Consider the following 23,757-nt stretch of genomic DNA (forward strand, 5'->3'; position numbering starts at 1 on the left):
TTTTTTGAAGAAAAAGTACATACTTTTGAGTATGTAGCAATAGAGTATGCAAGCTTTGGGACACACTAATTCGTCACCTTTAACAGACTCTGTCGCTTAGAGTTACGTGCATCCCTTCACCGTTTAAACTGCCATTAATCATCGTCACAGTTCAAATCCTCCACATTCAGTTTAATTTCCTACCGTATCGGAGAGAAATATAGCCACACGTTGATCTGCCATTCGTGGGTTTTTAATTCAGAGACTCTCCCTGTGCGTTTGCAGTTTAAATATAAAGATGCTTTAAAAAGTGTCATTGCAAAAGTTCACAATGCTGCTGCAGATGAAATATAATGTGGACAACACTGAATAAATATATTTTAGTTAGGTTAAATAGTAATAGTTTGTCACGCAAACCTTTATCTAAACCTCTCTACTTAACCACTGGACTCGCACATTCGTCATGTTTGTAGTTTTTTAACACTTTTTATCCGCGTTTGTAGTTCTAATCGAATCCTCGTCCAACTCGCAATTGGTTATGGGCAATATCAGCTGTTCGAGTGCGCATCGATCTGCACTTCAAATTCTGACATAGTAAATAAAAATAAAAAAAACATTTGGAAATAGTAAACCATCCGGGAATCTTTGGAATACTCTTTTAAACATACTGCAATTTGGGACATAATAATTCTCTTTTAGAATACTATTTAGTATGGATAGTATGCGAATTGGGACGCACTGACTGTTTCTGCTGGCTGGCCTTTTCTCATAGTGCATCCTGGTGCCATGTGTTCTCCATGTAAGCAATGGACATACACCCAGCCATCCATGCGATGCAAAAGAAAACGTGATTCATCAGACCAGGCCCCCTTCTTCCATTGCTCCGTGGTCCAGTTCTGATTCTCATGTGAAGTTGGTGCTTTTGGTGGTGGACTGTGTCAGCATGGGCACCCTGACTAGTCTACGGCTATGCAGCCCCATACACAACAAACTGCTATGCACTGTGTATTCTGACACATTTCTATCAGAACCAGCATTAACTTCTTGAGGAATTTGAGCTCATCTGTTTGATCGGACCACACGGGCCAGCCTTTGCTCCCCAATGTACATCAATGAGCCTTGGCCGCCCATGACCCTGTATGTATGTATGTATGTATGTATGCATATATATACACATACAGGGAGTGCAGAATTATTAGGCAAGTTGTATTTTTGAGGATTAATTTTATTATTGAACAACAACCATGTTCTCAATGAACACAAAAAACTCATTAATATTTCAGTTTTAGTTTTTAGTTTTAGCTATTTTAGGGGGATATCTGTGTGTGCAGGTGACTATTACTGTGCATAATTATTAGGCAACTTAACAAAAAACAAATTTATACCCATTTCAATTATTTATGTTTACCAGTGAAACCAATATAACATCTCAACATTCACAAATATACATTTCTGACATTCAAAAACCAAACAAAAACAAATCAGTGACCAATATAGCCACCTTTCTTTGCAAGGACACTCAAAAGCCTGCCATCCATGGATTCTGTCAGTGTTTTGATCTGTTCACCATCAACATTGCGTGCAGCAGCAACCACAGCCTCCCAGACACTGTTCAGAGAGGTGTACTGTTTTCCTTCTTTGTAAATCGCACATTTGATGATTGACCACAGGTTCTCAATGGGGTTCAGATCAGGTGAACAAGGAGGCCATATCATTAGATTTTCTTCTTGTACACCCTTTCTTGCCAGCCACGCTGTGGAGTACTTGGACGTGTGTGATGGAGCATTGTCCTGCATGAAAATCATGTTTTTCTTGAAGGATGCAGACTTCTTCTTGTACCACTGCTTGAAGAAGGTGTCTTCCAGAAACTGGCAGTAGGACTGGGAGTTGAGCTTGACTCCATCCTCAACCCGAAAAGGCCCCACAAGCTCATCTTTGATGATACCAGCCCAAACCAGTACTCCACCTCCACCTTGCTGGCGTCTGAGTCGGACTGGAGCTCTCTGCCCTTTACCAATCCAGCCACGGGCCCATCCATCTGGCCCATCAAGACTCACTCTTATTTCATCAGTCTATAAAACCTTAGAAAAATCAATCTTGAGATATTTCTTGGCCCAGTCTTGACGTTTCAGCTTGTGTGTCTTGTTCAGTGGTGGTCGACTTTCTGCCTTTCTTACCTTGGCCATGTCTCTGAGTATTGCACACCTTGTGCTTTTGGGCACTCCAGTGATGTTGCAGCTCTGAAATATGGCCAAACTGGTGGCAAGTGGCATCTTGGCAGCTGCACGCTTGACTTTTCTCAGTTCACGGGCAGTTATTTTGCGCCTTGGTTTTTCCACACGCTTCTTGCGACCCTGTTGACTATTTTGAATGAAACGCTTGATTGTTCGATGATCACGCTTCAGAAGCTTGGCTATTTTAAGACTGCTGCATCCCTCTGCAATATATCTCACTATTTTTGACTTTTCTGAGCCTGTCAAGTCCTTCTTTTGACCCATTTTGCCAAAGGAAAGGAAGTTTCCTAATAATTATGCACACCTGATATAGGGTGTTGATGTCATTAGACCACACCCCTTCTCATTACAGAGATGCACATCACCTAATATGCTTAATTGGTAGTAGGCTTTCCAGCCTATACAGCTTGGAGTAAGACAACATGCATAACGAGGATGATGTGGTCAAAATACTCATTTGCCTAATAATTCTGCACTCCCTGTATATACATACATACATACATATGCACATACACACAGATCAGTCATAACATAATGACAACTAAAAGGTGAAGTAAATAATACATATACATACATACATATATATATATATATATATATATATATATATATATATATATATATATATATATATATAAAATCTATGTTGGTCAAGTTAAATCAGGTAAAGTATAGCCCACTCTTACCTTGCAGATCTCTGATCTCCTCTGAGCCCTGGCTGCAGGTTCGTCTCTCTGTGTCTAGCGTGTTCTGCAGCTGCAGAAGCTCTTTTTCCAGCTGTTGTTTGACACTCTCTGTGGCGCGGCTCTTCTCCTGCAACTCACGATTCACGCCCTCCAGCTGGCTCATAGACTTTACCATCTCAGTGTGGCTCTTCCTCAAACGCACCACCGTGTCCGACTCAGCCCGCAGAAGGTCGTTGGCTTCCCCCAGCTGTGGAGAACAAGCTTGTGTAAGATGTTGTTTCTTAATTGGCATGTGGTGTAAACACCTTTGAAACAACCAGAGCCACATTTGTGGGATGATTGTTTTGAGGAATTAATTCCACAAATGGCCTCCAAAATTATTTCGAAACCATAGCAAAAGCTACTGGAACACTTTCCCGTTCCCTTTATATAAAAATAAAAATACAATACAATATACAAATTAAATAGTGATTTTGAAGCATTAGCATTAAGCCTTTAAAAAAAAATTACCAGTAATATAAGAATGCTTTTTTTAGTATCGAACTGTAAAGGTTTAAAGCTACTAAATGTACTCATTCAACACTGATTTGTTTTCTTATTTTTATCAGTGTTGCGGCAACAGGATTATAAATCTGCATTGACACTACACAGATTTATCCAGACAATTTGTTTGGTAATCATTAGGTCAATCATTGCAATTTTGGAAGCAGGGCTAAATTGTTTTTCTAGGGCCCTGGTGAGGCCAGTGTTCCGATTTTTACTTGCCCTGACAACATTTTCACTGGCCCAAACACGCACGCAAACAAAAACCCCAGGAGGGAAAAAAAGTTATTGTTAAAAGTTCTATCACCACCACTAACTCTTAAACATTCTAATTCAAGAGGTGTTCTTTCTTTATAAGCTTACTTGGTTCTGTAGTTGGGCAATCTTGTCATTGTTTTGACTGATTTTCCTCAAGTCTTCCAGCTGCTCCTTCAAAGTAGACACTAAAGAAAAGGAAATTGACCACACACACAAAAGATTTAATATGGAGAGGAGGGATGCTTCATCTTTCCTTAGAACATGATAATAGAGCAATGACACATGTATTATAAGGACCTAAATCTCACTTAGGTGAATAATATTCATTTTAGGCGTTAGTTAATTTAAAGACCGTCATAGTAGATCAGATATATAGCTGCTATTTGCTGGTTCTGGTTCTACTCAGAACATTTCATGAACTGAAGTGGCCAACGACTAAAAAGACTGTTTAACACTGGGCAGACTGAATGGATATGAATGAATGAATGTTAATGGTGAAAAATTTCAGCTGTAAAGCAGCTCTACAGAAGGAAACGCGGTCACAAATAAGATCCGTCAACCCAGAGTTTGCGACACAACCTTGCCTCTTTGGAGTTTATTTGAACAACTGTATGAATGCAGATCTAAATAAATAAAAAATGCGCTATGTTGTTATATTAAATTCATTTTTAAAATAAGCTATAAATAATTACATTACTATATAATGTTACATTGAGTAAAACCTGAAGTCTTATCAAAATTGGAATGAGACACTGCATCCTCACCCTCATTCTCCAGATTTCTTCGTTTTTCAGCCTCCTGGTCAGCCTTCCTTTGGTGTTCTGTTGCTCGGTGCTGGATCATGATCTTGTCTTTCTCCAGTAAAGACATGTTAGCCTCTACACTCTTCCTTAGGTTTCTCTGAAAGATGTCAAGACAACAGAATTAACATGCTTTTAAAAAAAAAGAGAGAGAGAAAAAAAAGGTTTGACCAGATTTTAACCGTTATCTATTAGAGCCTTGCATACAAAATACATATCCTCTGTATTTATTTCGATACATGCTTTAGATTAAATCATTTCACTCACCTCCTCGTCTAACTCTTTCATTATCTTGTCTAGCTTTGTATTGGATGCCCTGAGGGGGAAACAAATCAAAGAACAGATTTCACAGGCCTGATTTTGAGAAAATGCTACTTTAGGTTTGGATATAGGGATAAGGGGATGGATCTTGGCATAGATGGCTGAATGAAGAGTTCGATTTGAGATGGATGATGGTGATTTGGGATGGTTAGATTGTTGTATTGTGGCTGGATGGATGATATTTGTTTTTGGATGATGGATAGGGTGTTCAATTTGTTTTGGATAGATGGATGATGTGTTTGGTTCTGGATGGATAAGGAGTTTGGATTGAATCTGAATGGATGAGGAGTTTGTGGGTGGTTCTGAACATTTGGGTGGTGGATGAACAGCAAACAGACAGATAAAACACCTGCACTTCTGCTCCATCTCGTCTCTCAGCTGCATCTCACTGTGAAGTTTTTCTTCTAGCTGATAGATTCTCTTCTGAAGATTCTCCAACTGAGAGATCAGAGAAACTCGATCACTCATCCTCACAGTTTAACAGACAGAGATTAGCTCTTTCATTTAAAGTCTCTAATTAAAGGTTCTTACATGACTCTTATCTTCCTTTGTTGAGCTGCGTTTGTCACTCTTTATAGTTGATTCCCGGGGAAACCTGACAAAGAATCAATGATCGGTTAATTTTTTCCTCACTTTCACAAATCTAACACAAACACCTGGGATCTAAGCACTGACTGCCTGTTCTGCATCTTAGTACTCACTGGTTATTGCTGTAGTAGGTGAAACCCACAAACGGAAGCTGGTTGCCTACAAATGCTTTAGGAATGGGGAACGTCTCCTCCTCCCCTCGATCTTCCTCAATGTCGTCAAAGTTGCTTGTGTCTACGTCACTGCTTAACTCCGGCACCACTGGAGCAGCCGCTACATACAACAATAAAGATGTACATTTGAACATGAACAAACAAAGAATGCTACAAGCGCAAAGAGTAAAGTCTGATACAAATCCAGTTCAGTTGTCCTTGGTATATTTGTCTCAATTTCGGCATGCCCAAAATTACAGTAAAATGTAATTTTTAAATAAGGATTTAGAAAATATGAGTAACTCACAAAATTATTTCACAATAGCTAGTGCCTGGGTGAAAAAAAATGAAATTGAAATAAAGCTGAAACCTGGTGAATAAAATTCAGTAAAGCGCCAAAAAGACTCATGACACAGTACATCAAACAGCATATAAACAGAAATATTTTTGTTTTTCATTATATCACTTTCATTTTCAAAAAAAACCCTTAATAAATAATTTATTGAAGATTAAAGTGATTCAGGGACATGTAAATGACTTATTTTAAAGCCCGTTCTGTTTGTAACACTTCCTGCTGCCAGCTGGTGGCACTACGACTGTGACTCACAATAGTCACATCCATGAAATCAGCCATCATTACCAAACCTACAGCTCAAGTTTGATGTAATCACTCCTTTGAGACAATCCAACAGGATTTCTTTTTGTAATTTTGTCTGGCTCAGACAATTGTGGGTGGAGTTAGTGTAAATAGCCTCTGCCAACAAGGTGGGATATTTGCACTTGTGTTAATAGACACGGCTGAATCTTAATGTCAAGAAGCACACCAGACAATACTCACAATTTAAAGCACACGTGTTTAGATTTTTCAGGAACTATGAGAGTTTGCCATGAAGTATTAGGCAGTTGCTAAATAGTTTGTTGCTGTGTTGTTGCTAGGGTGTTTTGGGTGGTTGCATTGAGACCCAAGCCAAAGGACCCCGACCTTCACAGGTTTTTGGTGTCTAGATCACGTGTCAAACTCAACTCCTGTCCTGCAGAGAAAATTAGCTCTAAAACGCCTGCCTGGAAGTCTCTAGTGATCCTGAAGACCTCGATTAACTGATTCAGGTGTGTTTAATTAGGGTTGGTCAACTCTGCTGGTCAATGGCCCTCCAGGGACTGAACGCTGGTCAAGAAGGTTCATTTTGTTGTATTGTGCACCAGAATGGATTTATAGCAGGACACTTTCTCATGGAATCGTTCAGAGAAATTCTTCAGTTAAATAAAATATCAGCAAGATTACAAATGTAATATTGATTTTATACAACAGTTCAATAAACAAATTAACTTTCAAAAAAGTTCATATTAAAGACGCATGAAATCAAATTTTACAATTCGTATTTTTATATGTAATATTGTAGTGTTTACTCTAAATAATTTATCTGTGCACTTCATTATTTTTTTAATAAATTCATTAACCCGTATAATATTTAATCAAATGCATGAAAGGAAGTGTATGTAAGATTTTGGCCTATCCTCTCTCCCCTCCCTCTGACTCGAGGTTGCCAGATAGGCTGCAGGATCCAGCAGGAACGTTTGTAGTTGCAGCTGAGGTAACTAGAGCAGAGCTGGCAACCCGGATGCCCAAACACTACTGACTTTTTGATTGGTTGATAAGTGGAGGATAGCGCTTCAGGCCAAAACACATGTCAACATCAACATCAGTTAAGGGCTGCAACAACAACTTTTAAATGACAATATTCTGGTCGGACAACTGTTGTCAGTGGTATAAGTATTTGAAATTAACATGATTTCTTAATGTCTAGTTACATATCAGAGCCATTTTATGATTAATTGAAATACATTTCTTACATACAGTTAGTCATGTGTTATGTCAACTCAATAAGTTTATCTAGGTGTTATGCTGTGTGCGTGACTTACTTTACTGTATAGAACCCCTCTACAGTGCAGGAAAAATATATATATTTTTTTTTTCCACAACTGAACGCAAACTGGCATTCAAATCTGCCTCCATTTTGTTAGCAATGCCCAACTTCCAACAATCTAATAAAATTCCCGAAGGACAAAATCAAGCCCCGCCCTACATTTTATTTAATAGGCGGTTTCACTCGAATATACGTGACAATAAGAGGAAAAAAAATGATCTCAACTTCCGTTTCATGTCGACTTTAAGTGACTTAACTGACTTTTTTTGTTAGTGACTAAGTGACTTAGTTTTTCCAAACTAAGCTGTGGCAGTTTCTCATTAATGAATGAACAAATCATTTGAATTAATTACTCAATGACTCACTCATTAATTCTAGTCAAATGCTTAGTTCCTGAATCAGTCACTTGAATGAATCGGTTGAATCTCAACGACTCGCTAATTAACAGTGACTTGCTGCCACCTACTGGCGGTTTTAATTTCACATTTAAAGTATCTTTAAATGAATGAATGTCCCTCTGAGCTGCATTAAACACTTTAAATACATCTAAATGCTACTTAAGATGCAGCTTCTGTGTTCCTTCTGCATTGCAAAGATTTTTTGTTGCCATTTTGTTGATATTGATTTAATTTGATTGGTAACAGTCCTATTTTGTCATCTTATTATAAATTAATTTATTTATGAAATGTTGCCCCAAAAAAGTAAAAATCTATTTAAAAAATTTTTTTAAAAATAATTTTGGTCACTGCTGCAAACTGACAACCACAAGGAATATTACGAATAGGGGTGACCCCTAATAGTCGAAGATTCGATGCATCGATATGCAGGACCGGATTCGACCACTGATCTCATGGTCGAATCTTCGCGGGTGTTATGAAACGAGGATCATACCATTTTAGGCAATATGGGGGTTATTAGTGTTATAAAGACGTCGCCTTTAAAATTCGAACACATATACACCAACGGAGGCATTCGACGCGGCGATTAAATGTATATTTCCCTCAAATCGTGAATGTACATACTGATTTCACCCTCTGCTACAAGATACACTCATCGTGCAGCTCTTCTGTCAGAAGTCGATTCAAAATTGAGCTTGCGCGTATATAATGTTCACGTCTGCCTGGTGTGAGATCCTGAGACACGGCACTGAGCTTCAGTCCGGTGTGCGACCCCCTTTAGGCACAATCGGCTTAAGAACGTGCATATAAACGCACTCAAAGTGTTCTTTTCTTCTCTAGGCAGGTTTTTTTTTTTTAGGTTTATTTATCAAAATGTTGTTTTATATATTTGTGTGATGTTCTGTGTTTCGATCGTGGCTTTTAAATGTTATGAGAGAACGGTTAATTTACGAATGTGTAGTGTAGCCTAGTTTTGATCACTTTATTAAAAGTGGTGGCTGTGCGCCGTGTGTAAAGTAAAATATAAATAGTCTTAGTATAATACTATAATACTTATATCTAAATATAATCTAAATATAATACTCTGCCCATCCTAACCCGTTTATACCATTTATTTTTTTCCGGTCTATGGTTCACACACACATAGATGATTCAACTATTGGTCGACCATAGAGAGATTCGAAAATTCTGATTCGAATGTGAAAATCCTTAGTCGGGGACACCCCTAATTACGAAAATCACATACTTTAGGAGTCAGCTGTCCACAGCAGTCCTAAATCTGCCAAAACTCCCAACACAACAAACACACTCACACTCAAAAAAATTGAGATATCATTTTGTGTCAATATCGCACACCCCTAGTTCCCCCTCTCATGTTGATTCAACCTGTTTGCAATTTTAATTACATGGGGTCTTTAATTTAAAACAAATGAAAAGGTAACCAAGCTGGCAGATTTGAGGCTCAGAAATTCGACTCACTCTCTCTGATGCTCTCCCATGACCACTGGTCGTTCTTGAAAAAACCATGTCGTTTGATTTCATCGACTCCATTGCGTCCTAACCGCACCTCCCTAGAAAAATATGAGATTAGCAAAGTGTATTTTAAGTTAACCCTTTCGTTTCGTCCTGATATGCAACTGATCTGTGACCAAAACAAGTATTGTATATTATTTGCAGTTTAAAATAATTTTTTTGTATACAAACCTGTCTGTGAGGAAAGCACAGATGAGGCTTTTTGCATCCTTCGAGATGTCGCTGTCATCGGGGAAGGTCAGGGCATTCTTGTGATTCATGATCTTGCTGTAGGTGCCCACCAGAGAGTCAGCATAGAATGGCGTGTCACCTAAGGATACATCGGACAACATACACTCATTCTTCTGAATGCTTACTATATTCCTAGCTTTGTGATCTCACTATCTGTTGGGAAGTCTCACATTCTTAGGAATGTGTCTTCATCTTTCAAGCTTAGTTTCTAAACTGGAGCCAAAATGTTCTGTTTCTGCCTATTCCCTCTGGATGTAGGGATCTATGCCCAGAAGTGTAGCTTTTAATAGACAACTTAATTTGCAACATGAGCACTCTAAACAAAGCACTGAGATATGATGAGATAAAAAGACTGCACCACACTACAATACTAAGAGAACACATCTTTCAAATGAGCTGTCCTTTCACAAACACGGTTTAATCTGATTCACCAACAAATGGCTTATTAGACAAGTTATCTGTTTATACATTAAAAACAGAACAGTCCTTTTAAAATCACTTAAGCTGTCATTCACTTCTGTTCTTTTGCAAAAACTCTAGTTATAATAACCGAAGCTGACTACACTTATTTACATCGGGTTTGCACTATATAATGAGAGGACTTGCTGCTTAGATTCTAAATAACTTAAACACCTCTGATTACAATGTAAATATAAACCTTTAATACTCTTCAGAGTGCAAATTTTAATGAATGGATGAATGAATGAGGCACTTCTATAGCACTTTCATATTATGTACTACTGTACGCCCAAAGTGCTTTACACTCATGTCAGGGATCTCTCCTCGACCATCACCAATGCAGCATCAACTTAGATGATGTGACGGCAGCCACACCACAACAGCGCCACTGGCTCACCACACACCAGCGATAGGGTACTCTGGACTCTAGAGCAGTGGAGACGTGTTCTCTAGAGGGACGAATCACGCTTCTCTGTCTGGCAATCCGATGGACAAGTCTGGTTTTGGCGGTTGCCAGGAGAACAGTACCTGTCAGACTGTATTGTGCCAAGTGTACATTTGGTGGAGAGGGGATTATGGTGTTGGGTTATTTTTCAGGGGTTGGGCTTGATTCTTTTGAAATTAACCCTTAATGCTTCAGCATACCAAGACATTTTGGACAATTTCATGCTCCTAACTTTGTGGGAACAGTTTGGGGATGGCACCTTCCTGTTTCCAACATGATTGCAAACCAGGGAACAAAGTTAGGTCCATAACGACAAGGATGAGTGGGTTTGGTGTGGAGAAACTTGACTGGCCTGCACAGAGTCCCAACCTCAACCAGATAGAAGACCTTGGGGATGAATTAGAGCGGAAACTGCGAGCCAGGCCTTCTCGTCCAACATCAGTGCCTGACTTCACAAATGTGCTTCTAGAAGAATGGTCAAAAATTCCTATAAACCTAACTAAACCTTGTGAAAAGCCTTCCCAAAACAGTTGAAGCTGTTATAGCTGCAAAAGGTGGGCCAACTCCATATTAAACCCTACGGACTGGGAATGGGATATCATTTAAAGTTTATGTGCATGTAAAGGCAGGCATCCAGAACCTTTAGTCAATATAGTGCATCTTATTTTATTCTACTTAACAGAAATCATTTCTTATTAGTTTTAGTGTGTTAAAGTTAACAATAATGCTTTATTGTTATTATTATTACAAAATTATAATACATGAGGATGTTTTATTAATCTGTCTCTTTGCTTTAAGTTTCAGTTTTTTTGTCCATTCCTTTCTTATTCTTAGTTAAAGGTATGTAACTTTTGGCCTTCTAGCAGTTAAAAAACAAATCTGCATGCAGGAAGAATATTGTTTGGTTTGTGCTTCGGCTCTGCGGGACTGTGCGGATGAATATGACCCTTCACAATAGATAACGTTTTTACAATGAACTCTACAATAAGAGAGCTAATTTATTTGTTCAATAAAATACCTTTCCACCACCACTAAAATAAAACATGCATTAAATAATATGAGTAAATACATGTATATGAAATGGGCTACTACTTTTAATGTTCCCAAATTAAACCACCTTTTTTTTTTTCTATGAGAAGAGTATTAAAACACAAGATTCATCTTTAATACAGTATAGCACAGAGTAGCCTGTAGTAGAACACAAGTACATGCTCACAGACTTGACATTTACTATGCTACTTGAATTTGTTCTAAATAACAAACATACATACATAAACTTAAAAGTACTAAATTTGCTGTGAATCCTGTGAATATGAATTCATTTAACTCTGTTTTTTCTTAGACAATCCACTGACCACAAGCAACCGCCAAATCTAGCCCATTGGCATGGCAAGGTTGACTGATACTCATGAAAACGAAACCTATGGGCAAAAGCTACAAGGTTTTTGCAAGGTTTTTTGCAGATGCAAGAAAGACCTCATTGCACTGATGTTAACTCACCAACGAGCATCTCATACAGGAAGACCCCCACAGACCACCAGTCACACTCTCGGCCATAGTAGCCATCTCCTCCCTGTGACTTCAGTACCTCTGGAGAAATATAGTCTGGAGTTCCTACTGCTGTGTCACATCGTACCATTCCATCCTAAGAAGAGGAAAAACAAAGAGAGCAGAACTGAAAATACACCAAATGTGACGGCAGTACTGTGAAAGAATGGTTAAGGTTGTCATTCACCAACTGACTTGTTTATTTTTTAGGTTGAATAGATTTAGATGTAGATTTCCTTTTTTAGATTATTGCTATGATTTTTTTTTTTTTTTTTTTAGGAGCGGTGCTTAAAAAGTTTCTACGGATTGCCGTGAACAACATTCGCTGCTATGTGAAACAGGCAACTGCCATTTCATCCAGTACAACTGATAATTATTATTAATTTAAATTCATTTAAATTATTATTATTTGAATGTATATTCACAGTTGTATTGATAACTATGATGTTGAGTTTCTTAGGCCATAGCCAAGTAGAGAATGCAGCTAAAAACATTGTTTTACATCATATGATGAATGACAATTATATATTCAGACTCATGAACACAGCGCCCCTGACATTGTAACAGTATAGTAGAAGTTATGAATGTGAAGTTTTGTTTTCTCTTTAGAAAATTGCGTTATTTCTTAATTTCCATTATACATTATGTAAGAACAGTATAATGTCCGGCATAGGAAAATTAAAATCTTCAAACTTTAATAAAATATTATAAAATTATGTGTAAGCATATTGCATAGTTGTGTTTGGAGTCAATGGTTTTATCTGTGATAACACTATGAAACATGCCAAATTGTACTGAAATTATTTTTGGCCAGGCTGTCATACAAATAAATGATGACCATGTGTAAACACGAGAGAATCAACAAAATATTATTAATAACAGACTGTATTGTAGTCGATGTGTTTTTTGCCAAATAATTTCATCAGACAGAACCCATAACCAAGTTTAGCGCTTCGTTTTAAGTTTTAATATTAAAAAAAGCTTCATATTTTGATGGTTTAATTGAACTTGTCAGTGATTAAAAACAAATATCACCGTCGGACATCAGATTGCCCTCTATTGTACACAGTATTATTGTTGGAATACTGTACAGTACTGTGCTAAAAATGTATAATTATAAGCTTCACAAAATCATTTGTTTTGAGACGATTATATGTGATATAAATATATTTTTTATAAATATACATATATAGAGGAAGTTTATTTTTTGTATTTTATTTTTATAAAAATGTGTAGTTTTGCTCATCACTAGTACCTTGTTCATTTTCATGCAGGTCCCAAAGTCTGCCAGCTTCAAGTGACCTGCCTTGTCTAGCAACATGTTGTCAGGCTTTACGTCCCTAAGATGAGTGTTAAGCAAAAACACACAGGCATATTGGTTATTTTCAAAATGTCAAGAAAGCAAGCACAACTGAAAAAAAGAGAGGCCTGTTTAATGTATGAGTGAGACCTGTGAATGAAGCCCATGGAGTGGATGCCATCCAGTGCCAGCACAACCTCAGCAGTGTAGAAACGTGCCCACTTCTCAGGCACATCATAGTTGCTCATTAGGTTGACCAGGTCTCCACCTGGCATATACTCCATAACCATGTAGAGGTAGCGGTCGTCTTGGAATGCATAAAACAGCTGGACAACAAAAAACAAATATATATGTGTCAAACCAAAAAGTATTCAGACACTTTCAACATTTTCTTACATTATCCCAGTTTATTCGCTATCGTTTAGAAAATGGTAATAAAATATGACAAGAGCTCAGAGTTAAACAACAACAAATGAATCTTGATAATGTCAGATAACTTTGATAGAAAGGGATGTACGGGATTAAAATCCACCAATCAGCTGTTAAATTTAAGTACACAATTACATAATACCAATTTAGGTCAACCAATTACCAAGCAGTGCTTCAATTTTGTTGTCTTGATGTAAAAGGTCGCATTAGCAATGAAAGAAAAAACACATAAGCAGAACATGGTCAGGTCAAAGTGTCTGAATAATTTTGGTCCCAAATTTGATCAATTTTACTTGTAGTCCACTGTATAAAGAGAATTTTTGGGCATAATGTCACAGTATAATTTATTTTGCCATCCTCGCGTACATAAATTGACTATAGTGTCTTGCACCCACTAGTAAAAATGTATATCTGGTGTCTGAATAATTTTTGTTTGATTGTATACATTACATTGCATTAGATTACGGATACAAACACACACAAACGTCATAAACTAACATTTTGCCACAACTGCCAAGAAAATTTACTCGCCATAAATATTCATTGTCAACTGTTTATGTTCAATTAAAGGACACCTATTATGCCCCTTTTTACTAGATGTAATATAAGTCTCAGGTGTCCCCAGAGTGTCTCTGAAGTTTCAGATCAAAATTCTTGCAAGATCATTTAATATACCATTTTGAAAATGCCAATTATGTGCTTTGATAATTTACTCAGAACACCTCTAAAATGAGAAGAACAAAAGTGTGCTTACCCAATTTAGCAAGAGTGGCAAGTAAGAAATAATCTTATCCACAGTATTTTCAGGTTATTTATGATGACAATGTGTAGTAAAATATATTATCATTTAGTTTAGAGTGGAGTGAGGTGAAAACCAATTTGTAAGCTAGATAATAATTTTATATAATAGTATTTGGTAGAAAATTAGGCTATTTGTTCATTTTTCTATGCTACTTTTTAATATTGATATGATTATATATCAAAAAAATTTGAGTAAATAGTAAAAAAAAAAGAAGAGAGAAACAAAGAAACAAACATGAAGGTAAAAGATCATATAACGTGAGATCTCAAAATTAGATAAGCAAAAATTATAAACTGTTTCTTTGTTTTTATTATAGATTTATTGTCAGTATTGCACCCGCAGATCATGTGAGGTACTGTGTGTCTGGATGACCAATGACCATGTCTGTCAGCCACCACCGAAGACCATTTTTGACCCAGGAAAAACCCTGATATAAGATTAATTTTGGTACTCCTTTTTATTGTAATACAGCAAATTATATTTGGACTAGCAAAATAAAGAATTACAACGCCCCGGAATAAACACACACATACGCGTACACACACACACACACACACACACACACACACACACACACACACACACACACACACACACACACACACACACACACACACACAGAAAGTGTTAGCATCAGTACGGACTGATGGTGATATCTATGGATTTTAAGGTATTTAGCTAACCTAGCTAGTAATTTTTATTGTTTCCATTTTATTCAATTTACTTTATTGCTATTTTATTCAAATTATTTGCGATGGACATTGCTTATGGCTCAATCATTCATTGCTGCTTTGAATGCAACTTGTGCAAAAGTTTATATTTAACGCTTTATATTTAACGGAGCACATACAAAACAACTGAACCAGAAGTGAGGCACCTGTTTTACAGATAACGGAAGTTTGTTGCGCATACCCTGCATATAATGCATTCCATTTTTTTAATTTGTTTTTAATTAACTAGACAGCAACTAGACATTCCTCCACATTAAAGACAAATCACTCAACTGATTATGATTAACAATCATAATTAAATCTATTGATTCATACCTGTACTACCCAATTACTGTTGGCAAAGGCCATAATATCTCTCTCTTCCCAGAAGAAAGCAGAGTCCGACCTCTTGATCATCTCAAACTTGCTGAGCAGCTTCATGGCGTACACTTTCTTTGTGGCTTTGTGCCTCACCTACAGAACAGGAAGACAGGGAACATGAATAGGGCTTGTTATTTACTTTAACTTCACTGAACTATGACACACAAAGGAAACAATATAGAATATAACACTCACATAACTTCTACTGTATTCACACTGATGAAAAGTAAAAAATGTAAGGAAAAAACAAGCGCATGTAGTAGTTGTAACCACAAATCTAAATCACTTCTTTTTTTTTATTCTGGCAGTTCCAATGTGTTTTTTCCTTTGCATAACTGGGCATTTACATAGGTTTATAGATGCTTATTTTACTGTCAGCAATGCAGAACACAAATAAGGTAAAAGATCGAGGGCTGTCAATCGGTTAAAATATTTAATTGCGATTAATCGCATAGTGTGATGAGTTAACTCGTGATTAATCGCAATTTAATCGCACATTTTTATCAGTTCGAAAATGTACCTTAATATGTTTTTGAGCTTTTAATACTCTAATTAACATGGATATGGACAAATATGACACCATGCTTTATGCAAATGTATTATTATTATAAGTGAAACCACACTCAGAGCATGAAGAATAGACATGTATCAAAGATAGATGTTTTTAAAGAACTAGTTCATGTCTCTTAAGCCTAAGCTTAAAAATTCAGAATAAGCAGTGATTTTAAGAATCTAAATAAAGGGAGTTTTTACACTGGCAGTTTAATTCAGAACAGGGCACAGTTTGTATGAAAAATGAAAATTGTAAAGCTGTCATGCGGACCTGGGAATGCACCAGTCCCACACCATACCTAGAGGAGGTCCATATTCCACGAGTAGGAATATAGCGTGGCCTCTTTAAAGGGTTACTTCAGCGATTAGCATATGGCTTTGTATCAGTAGAAACCCTGGAGTATATTCAAATCATTGTGCTTTCCCCTTCATATCCCCCTGAGACAAGAGATTTATGGATTTTATTTCTGGAAAAATTCTTCCTATGATGCAAATTGACCACATTTGCATCATAGGAGGAATGTTTGGCCAAAGACTAAAGACTACAGCCAGCAGAGGGATCCATTTCCACATGTTTGGAATTTGCGCATGGGGGATGGGAGATTACACTCAGAGCTCAGCTCGCAGCTGCAGGCACTCATTTAAACAGAGCTATGGTGAGCAATGGAAGTCTTTTAACTGAATGTATGCCGCGAGTATAGTCGTGATTACCTCAGCTCTCATCATGAGAGCTCATCAGCTCATTTATCTCATTCCTGCAGTTAGTGCTCAGTGCTGTGATACTTGCGCGGTGACTCACTCATTATATTGAACAGACACGTTCAGTTTTTAATTTTAGTGTCTTCTCCAACTTTGGGAATGGCCTCACAGGGCAGCGAAGCATTCTGGGAATTGTAGTCTTTCATCCCCATGAGACAAAAATACATTTTCTGTCTTTTCTCAGTCTAGAAGGCATCAAATTCAAAAATAATTTCACATTTCTACTACATTGATGACCCAGTTTAAATACAGATTCATCTTCCCAGCGCTGAAGTACCCCTTTAAGAGATGCGCGTTCCCTATTGAACTGCCGGTATTTTATGTCTGTGTGTGCCGAACTGTGCCGTGATTTACGCGAACATTGTTAAGAACACAGACTCGAGAGTGCTCGTTCCGAAAAGTAACCTGCGTATTCGTTTTAGCCGATTGTAATGTATTTAGTTCAATAAAACACAAGTACTGTAAGCGGTGATGGTGTTAATGATTTACCTGAGCGCGAGAGTGAGCTTCAGTGCATTGCGCTCGGACTGCAGAGAATGTGCTCAGTGAAAAAAGCACACTTGTCTTTCAACCTGGAGTCTAATATAAGTTATGTAGAAAATTTGGGGTGCTTATGTGGGCTATAACTACGCTTGTTTCAGAGTAGTTATTGTTAACCCTTTTCTTTCTCTATTAATGTTTGCTGCTGCATCCTTTACGTCTATGGCTGATTTCAATTTCTCCAACTATGGGCCATAGATCAAATAAAAAATATGTGCTGCGTTAATTAAATTAGTAGTGTTCAAATTAATTTGCTTTAAAGCATTCATTTTGACAGCCCTAAAAAGAACAGATAGTAAATCTACCCTAATAAAATATTACTCCAGTAAAATTACAATTACAAAATTCTAATTTTACTTTAGCACAAGTACAAAAGTACTTTATTTTTAATGTACTTAAGTATTAAAATATGATTGTAAATAAGATAGATTAGTGCAGACATATTGTTCTGCAAATAAGCAAAAGTCTAAATATTACATTTTAATATACTACAAAATATCCATTACTCAAGTTACGCAAGTTATTCAAGTATACAAACAAGTATAACAAATATGCCATATTGTATTTACAAAACAAATGTTTTGCAAACACAGCAGTTTTTGTTTGTTTTTTTACCATGCACAGCAGTCGCATGGGGCAAAATACACTAACAGCAATGCTACACTGTTTTATAATGTATAATTTGAGGTTTCCAGTGGGGGGGAGTTTTGAAGCAGGGATCAAGAAGAGCAGTCATATCCAGCGGGTCACATGTGCCAGGTTCTAGACACTCATCATTCAAGCAGGCTATAATGGTTGTCTTGAGACATTTTCGCCCTCAGCAAAAATGGTTTCATTGACGAGATGTTCTACTGGTTTGAGGTACGAGACACTAACATAGTGTTCACCAAGTACAAGGCATCAGTGAACTCCGGAAGTTGCCTCAACACCTTGTTCTCTGCCTCCAGCAAATTCATGTCCTGCCAGCTGGGCACCAAGTTTTTGCCAGCTTTCAACACCTGACTTATTTGAATGTACTGGAGCAATTGAGCGTCTCCCAGCTGTTAACAGACTGTTATGCTACCTGGCTAGCTAGCAATACCCAGCATGTTGTTTGGCGTGGTAGTGGTATTAATAGGGGTCCCGTCTTAACACACTCCTCATTTACTCTTCATGGTGAACAGTGTCACAGTTTTAGATATGCATCCTGTAAGGTGGTACTTGAAAAATACATATAGGCAATACTGCTCAGGACAAATGTAGTATGTTAAAAAGTAATATTTTTATTTAAACCCTAAGTACAGTTACTAGGCAAATGTTAAATAAGGTACTGGGAAAAAATAAATGTAATTCTAGGTAATGGTATACAGTATATGACAGCATTAAAACCAACCAAAAATGGCAGTGACATCAGAATAAAAGACGACAACATGTACTACACTTACCAGCTGTACTTCTCCAAACGCCCCTCTTCCTATGACCTTTACCACTTCATAGTCCTCTGCTTTCATACGAAGCTCCCGGATTTTGCTGATTGTGTCCTTATCTAGAACCATAAACACATAAGCACAATATCATCCAGAGCTGCAAGAAGCAATTTTATGAAGCACATTGGGAACAAATATTTTTGTAAGTCACTTTGGATAAAAGTGTCTGCTAAATGATTAAATGCAAATGTAAATATTGTGTTACTGTTAATAAAGTGATTGTCTTTTTTTGCTCAAACTATTTTTTTTTCATAAAACTGGTGTTAAACCACTGGAGTTAGATTAATTACTTTAATGGTGTCTTTACTACCTTTCTGGGATTGCAAGAGGGAGTTGTGTAGCGGTCAACGGAGGGCAACAAAAAGCTCTCAGATTTAATAAAAGAAGATCTTAATTTGTATTCCAAACTCCAAAGATGAACAAAAGACCTATTTAATGCTCTAGGAAGAGTCCAGATTTTAACCACAGAGGTAGCCTGGTCTTACCAGACTCTTGTACATTTCATTTGTACATAGAGTCTGGCCACTCTTCATAGACAAGGGTTTAAAACTACTGTATCTGCCCTGAGCCACTCTGGACGTTTGGTTGTGATGCATGTCATGCGCCCTTTGCCTGTTTCACACAAATCCGACAACATAAATGTGAAAATAAAATCATAGAATAAAACCTTAAACTCATGCATTCGGATTGTGATTTAATCATGCCACGGTGGAGGGTGATCGGGAACGCGTTGCTAATGTGGTCTGTATCATGATTGTATGCTATAAATAAAATGTCATATGCTTGGTATTATAATAAATGCTGCTATGAATAACAGACCAATTCAAATGTTTAAGTGTTTTTATTTTAATTTGTTTGAGCGGTGATGGAATATTTTAATATACTTGCCAGCATTTTAAAGAAATACAAGTCTAGAAATGCATCCAAATAACAGCAAAGCAACCATATGGTGCTCTGCAGTGGTCAAAAATGATTATAAACAGTGAATTTTGAAGTGATATATTCTTAGACAGCTACATCACCACACAATCTTGCGTTTGTCAAAAGCAGTAGGTAACTCGGCCGGGGATTTTTACATGGGTGTTGAGAGACGGACGGCAATAAAATAGCTGACCAGTCCCTGTAACTTAAATGATGGCAATACCTTCCGACCCCACGAGAAACAGTTACCGTCCGAATACAGCAACTCCTTCATCACTAACGGAGCGAGCTGGAAAATCAAACTTGTCCCGAAATCCCCCTGTTGGGGAGGAGGGCCACAACTTCATGGCCACCAATCCAGCAAAGATTGTTATTGCTCCGGCTTCTGGATATTCTGCAGCGGTGCAACAACGGAATGAATGGTTTCGTTCGCATCGTTCTCTGCCACCATTACTGAACTACATCTCAAACTAGCGCATGACATCAACGTCATCATTTTTACCCACTCCCTCTGTTCGCTGATTCGACCGGTAAAAATTTGTTTGGAGAAATCCTAAGAAAACACCGCAGTCCTAGACGTAGTACTAAAGGAAAATGAAAATTGAGCGGAAGTACGTAGGAGGGCAGAGCCAGGCTACCACTGAGGGCCCTATTTTTATATACTTTCAAATATAATTTATTTCAGTCATCAAAGATTACTTTCAGCATCATTCATTAATCCAGTCAGTGTCAAATTATTCTTGAGAAATAATTAGAATATACCGATTTGATGATATCAATGTTGTAAACAGTTGCTTAATATTTTTTTGGAACCTGTGATTTAAAAAAAAAATGGATTTATTGATAAATAAACAGTTTAAAAGGACAGCATTTACTCAAAATAAAAATGACTCAAAAAAAAAAGAAATCTTTACTCTCTTTTTATGAATTGAACACATCCTTTCTAAATAAAAGTATGAATTTATTTCAAACAAAAGCCCTATTGGGACGATAATTGTTTCTCGTGGGGTCGTAAGGTATTTTCATAATTTACAGGGGCTAGTCAGTGATTTTATTGCCACCCGAATCCAGAATGTCAGTGTTTTTCTCCCACCACCTGCGTAAAAATCCCAGCCAAACGACCTACTTTTTTTAGACAAACACCAAGGTCATGTGGTAATTTAATTGCTGTCTGAAATCCACATCTCTGAGTTTACAAGAAGAGATCACTTTAAAATTCACTGTTTATATCCTGTTTGTCCACTGTGGAGCACTGTACAGTTGCGTTTCACCTTAATATGAATGCATTTTGAAGATCTAACAAACACTTGTAAACCAAAATGCTGTAAAGTATTTACAAGAATAATATTTCATCAAAGCTCAAAAGAGAAGGAAAGCACATAAACATTTGAAATGGCCCGTTATCACAGCAGCAATTATATACATTAAAATAACCAAGCAGCTTTCTGTTTACATCATGTAAATAAGAGATTATATTAACTTATTTCAGATCATTTCCACATTTTTAAAATGACATCCATCATTTTGAGATAAAATACAATACAGTAAACCATTTTTCCCCATATGTGAGGAACAGAGTGAAAATTACAAGCTGAAAGTCTTCCTGCTCCATGAAAGCACTTGCATCGCAATGAAGAGATCAATCTGAACTTTAGACATGAGAGCTGAGGGCATATCACGTTACACGGTTTTTAAATGACGTGATTGTACATAAACTAGTTCGGCTAGTGGGCTATGCTGCAGGTAGTGAGGATGCTGCAGGTTGTAGATCATTTATAGCCTTTTCTCACAGCAACTGGAATAATTAAACTTATCATTTACTTGTTCAGATGACATTTTCCAGCGAAAATTCTTATTTTGGTCATACTTCCAAGATGTATAGACTGTGACAGCCACACAGTAATAAATGTGCGCTATTCATTGATTGTGAAATTTTGCGTGAGCCTGTCGAACGCAGAACAGCGCCACATTCAGGCTCTGAAACTTGAAAAGTAACGAAATAATTATATTAGGGGTGTGCCTATCATACTGTCTACCATAACATCAGTATAAATTTGTAGTTGGTAAAAAGTATCAATGATATAGCAACGTGGTACCGTATGGCACATTTACGTTCCCTAGCGTGCACAACAACACCTGTGAGTAAGAGCAGCATGTCAGCCTCCGATGACTACATAAAAAGGAAGCGGTCAGCTCTTGACAACTGACAAACCAGAAGCTGTTGCTGTTTGCAGCACAATACTTTACCTAAAGAGTAAAACTGACATGAATGCGCAGCACTCTTTTTTTGGTGTGTGTGTGTGTGTGTGTGTGTGTGTGTGTGTGTGTGTGTGTGTGTGTGTGTGTGTGTGTATAACGGTGATTGCACTGACTTGGAACTACCTGTACATTAAACGATATTATTGTACACCTTCCAGCCAATTAGAATCGAATATTCAGACAGACCATGGCATAAATTACTTTAGTTATTGTTAAACTAAAATGGTAAGGAGTTATATTATACATTTACTTAAGATTTCCAGTGAAAACACTCCCAATTTGTATCAAGGCAACTTTTTTACTTTGCTTTAATTTGTTGCTGCTGCTACCTTATGACATTACACTTCGAATTAAGTATTCAGTCATCAATGACAGTAGCTCACTGGAAAAAGTTTGCCCTAAAAAAAACCTAATGCCTACTAGATATACTAGCTGTAAATGCTGCTGCCTACTATATATTTTTTGTATATCGTCATAAATATTGTCAAAAAAAATTTATCGTCAAAAATATTATTGAAATATCTTGATATCATTTTGAGGCTATATCGCCCTCCCCTAATACATATAATAAAGACTGTGCGACTGATAAACTAAAAATCAGGTGATTTTAGGGCAAGGTTTTGGCTATCTTGTTGTTACATACTGTCAAACCAAAAATGATTCAGACACCAGATATACTATAATTTTTTACTATTTTATTACTTTTTAACTGTGACATATTACACCCACAAATTCTTCATATGGTGGACTACCAGTAAAATGTATTAAAATGTGGGACCAAAATTATTCAGACACTTTGACCTATGGGTGAACGATATTCTGTTTTAACATCGACATCGCGATGTGCGCGTGTGCGATAGTCACATCGCTGGAACATGCGATGTGAAGGGTAGTAGCCCATGGGGTATTAAGAGAGCGGTAGCACACAGTAAACACGAGTGTTTTGCTGGAGTGACATGCACGTTCCGCGTGCCTGCAGATTGATTGGTTCGCTGTGCCGCTGCTCACCGCTCACGGCCAAACATTCACTGCTAAAATCCGTGACGAAGAGGATCCGAAGAGGGGGAAAAAAGGTTCGTACCAGAAATCATTTTTTTGGGACTATTTCGGCTACATAAAGGAGGATGTTGAACAAAAAGAGGTACTTTGCATGGAGTGTCTTGTGGCCACAAAACAAGAAAACACCACCAATTTGTCTGATCACTTAAAACGGCACCACAAAGGTCTTTACGACGAAAACAAAGCAGGGCTCGACATTAACGCTTGTCCGGGACGTGGATGTTTTGAAGGGACAAGTGAAAGAATTTTACTTGCCTGACTGACAAAAGCCGGATTAAAACAAAAAATAACTAGGGAATCACAAAAATGCAAGAATGTTTGTGCATTAATTTAGTGTAAGTGGTGATCGATAGTGGATAATAATATATAATGAACTGACGATAACAAGGTCGTGCTGTTGACGCTCGTGCAGCCTCTCGAGGAGAAATTACAACACTAGAGCGTTTTCCTGAATACCATCACGACTGTAAATGACACTG

The 23,757-nt window shown here is 37.3% G+C and overlaps 1 protein-coding gene across 2 annotated transcripts in view; it reads right to left on the reverse strand.

Annotated features, from left to right (window-relative positions):
• The window catches only part of rock1 (Rho-associated, coiled-coil containing protein kinase 1), a 106,259-nt gene that overhangs the window by 38,316 nt on the left and 44,186 nt on the right, over window positions 1-23,757 (reverse strand). For both annotated transcript variants that reach the window (XM_067452156.1, XM_067452154.1), the window contains exons 3-16: window positions 18,998-19,098; window positions 15,678-15,815; window positions 13,551-13,726; window positions 13,356-13,440; window positions 12,053-12,197; window positions 9,589-9,727; window positions 9,364-9,455; window positions 5,523-5,682; window positions 5,353-5,416; window positions 5,171-5,259; window positions 4,768-4,816; window positions 4,465-4,600; window positions 3,806-3,885; window positions 2,900-3,146 (exon numbers count right to left, since the gene is read on the reverse strand). In XM_067452156.1, coding sequence (XP_067308257.1) covers window positions 2,900-3,146; window positions 3,806-3,885; window positions 4,465-4,600; window positions 4,768-4,816; window positions 5,171-5,259; window positions 5,353-5,416; window positions 5,523-5,682; window positions 9,364-9,455; window positions 9,589-9,727; window positions 12,053-12,197; window positions 13,356-13,440; window positions 13,551-13,726; window positions 15,678-15,815; window positions 18,998-19,098 — 1,701 coding nt within the window. The remainder of the gene's footprint in view (window positions 1-2,899; window positions 3,147-3,805; window positions 3,886-4,464; window positions 4,601-4,767; window positions 4,817-5,170; window positions 5,260-5,352; window positions 5,417-5,522; window positions 5,683-9,363; window positions 9,456-9,588; window positions 9,728-12,052; window positions 12,198-13,355; window positions 13,441-13,550; window positions 13,727-15,677; window positions 15,816-18,997; window positions 19,099-23,757) is intronic.

Source organism: Pseudorasbora parva, chromosome 9, assembly GCF_024679245.1.
Source record: "Pseudorasbora parva isolate DD20220531a chromosome 9, ASM2467924v1, whole genome shotgun sequence".
Taxonomy (NCBI): Eukaryota; Metazoa; Chordata; class Actinopteri; order Cypriniformes; family Gobionidae; genus Pseudorasbora; species Pseudorasbora parva.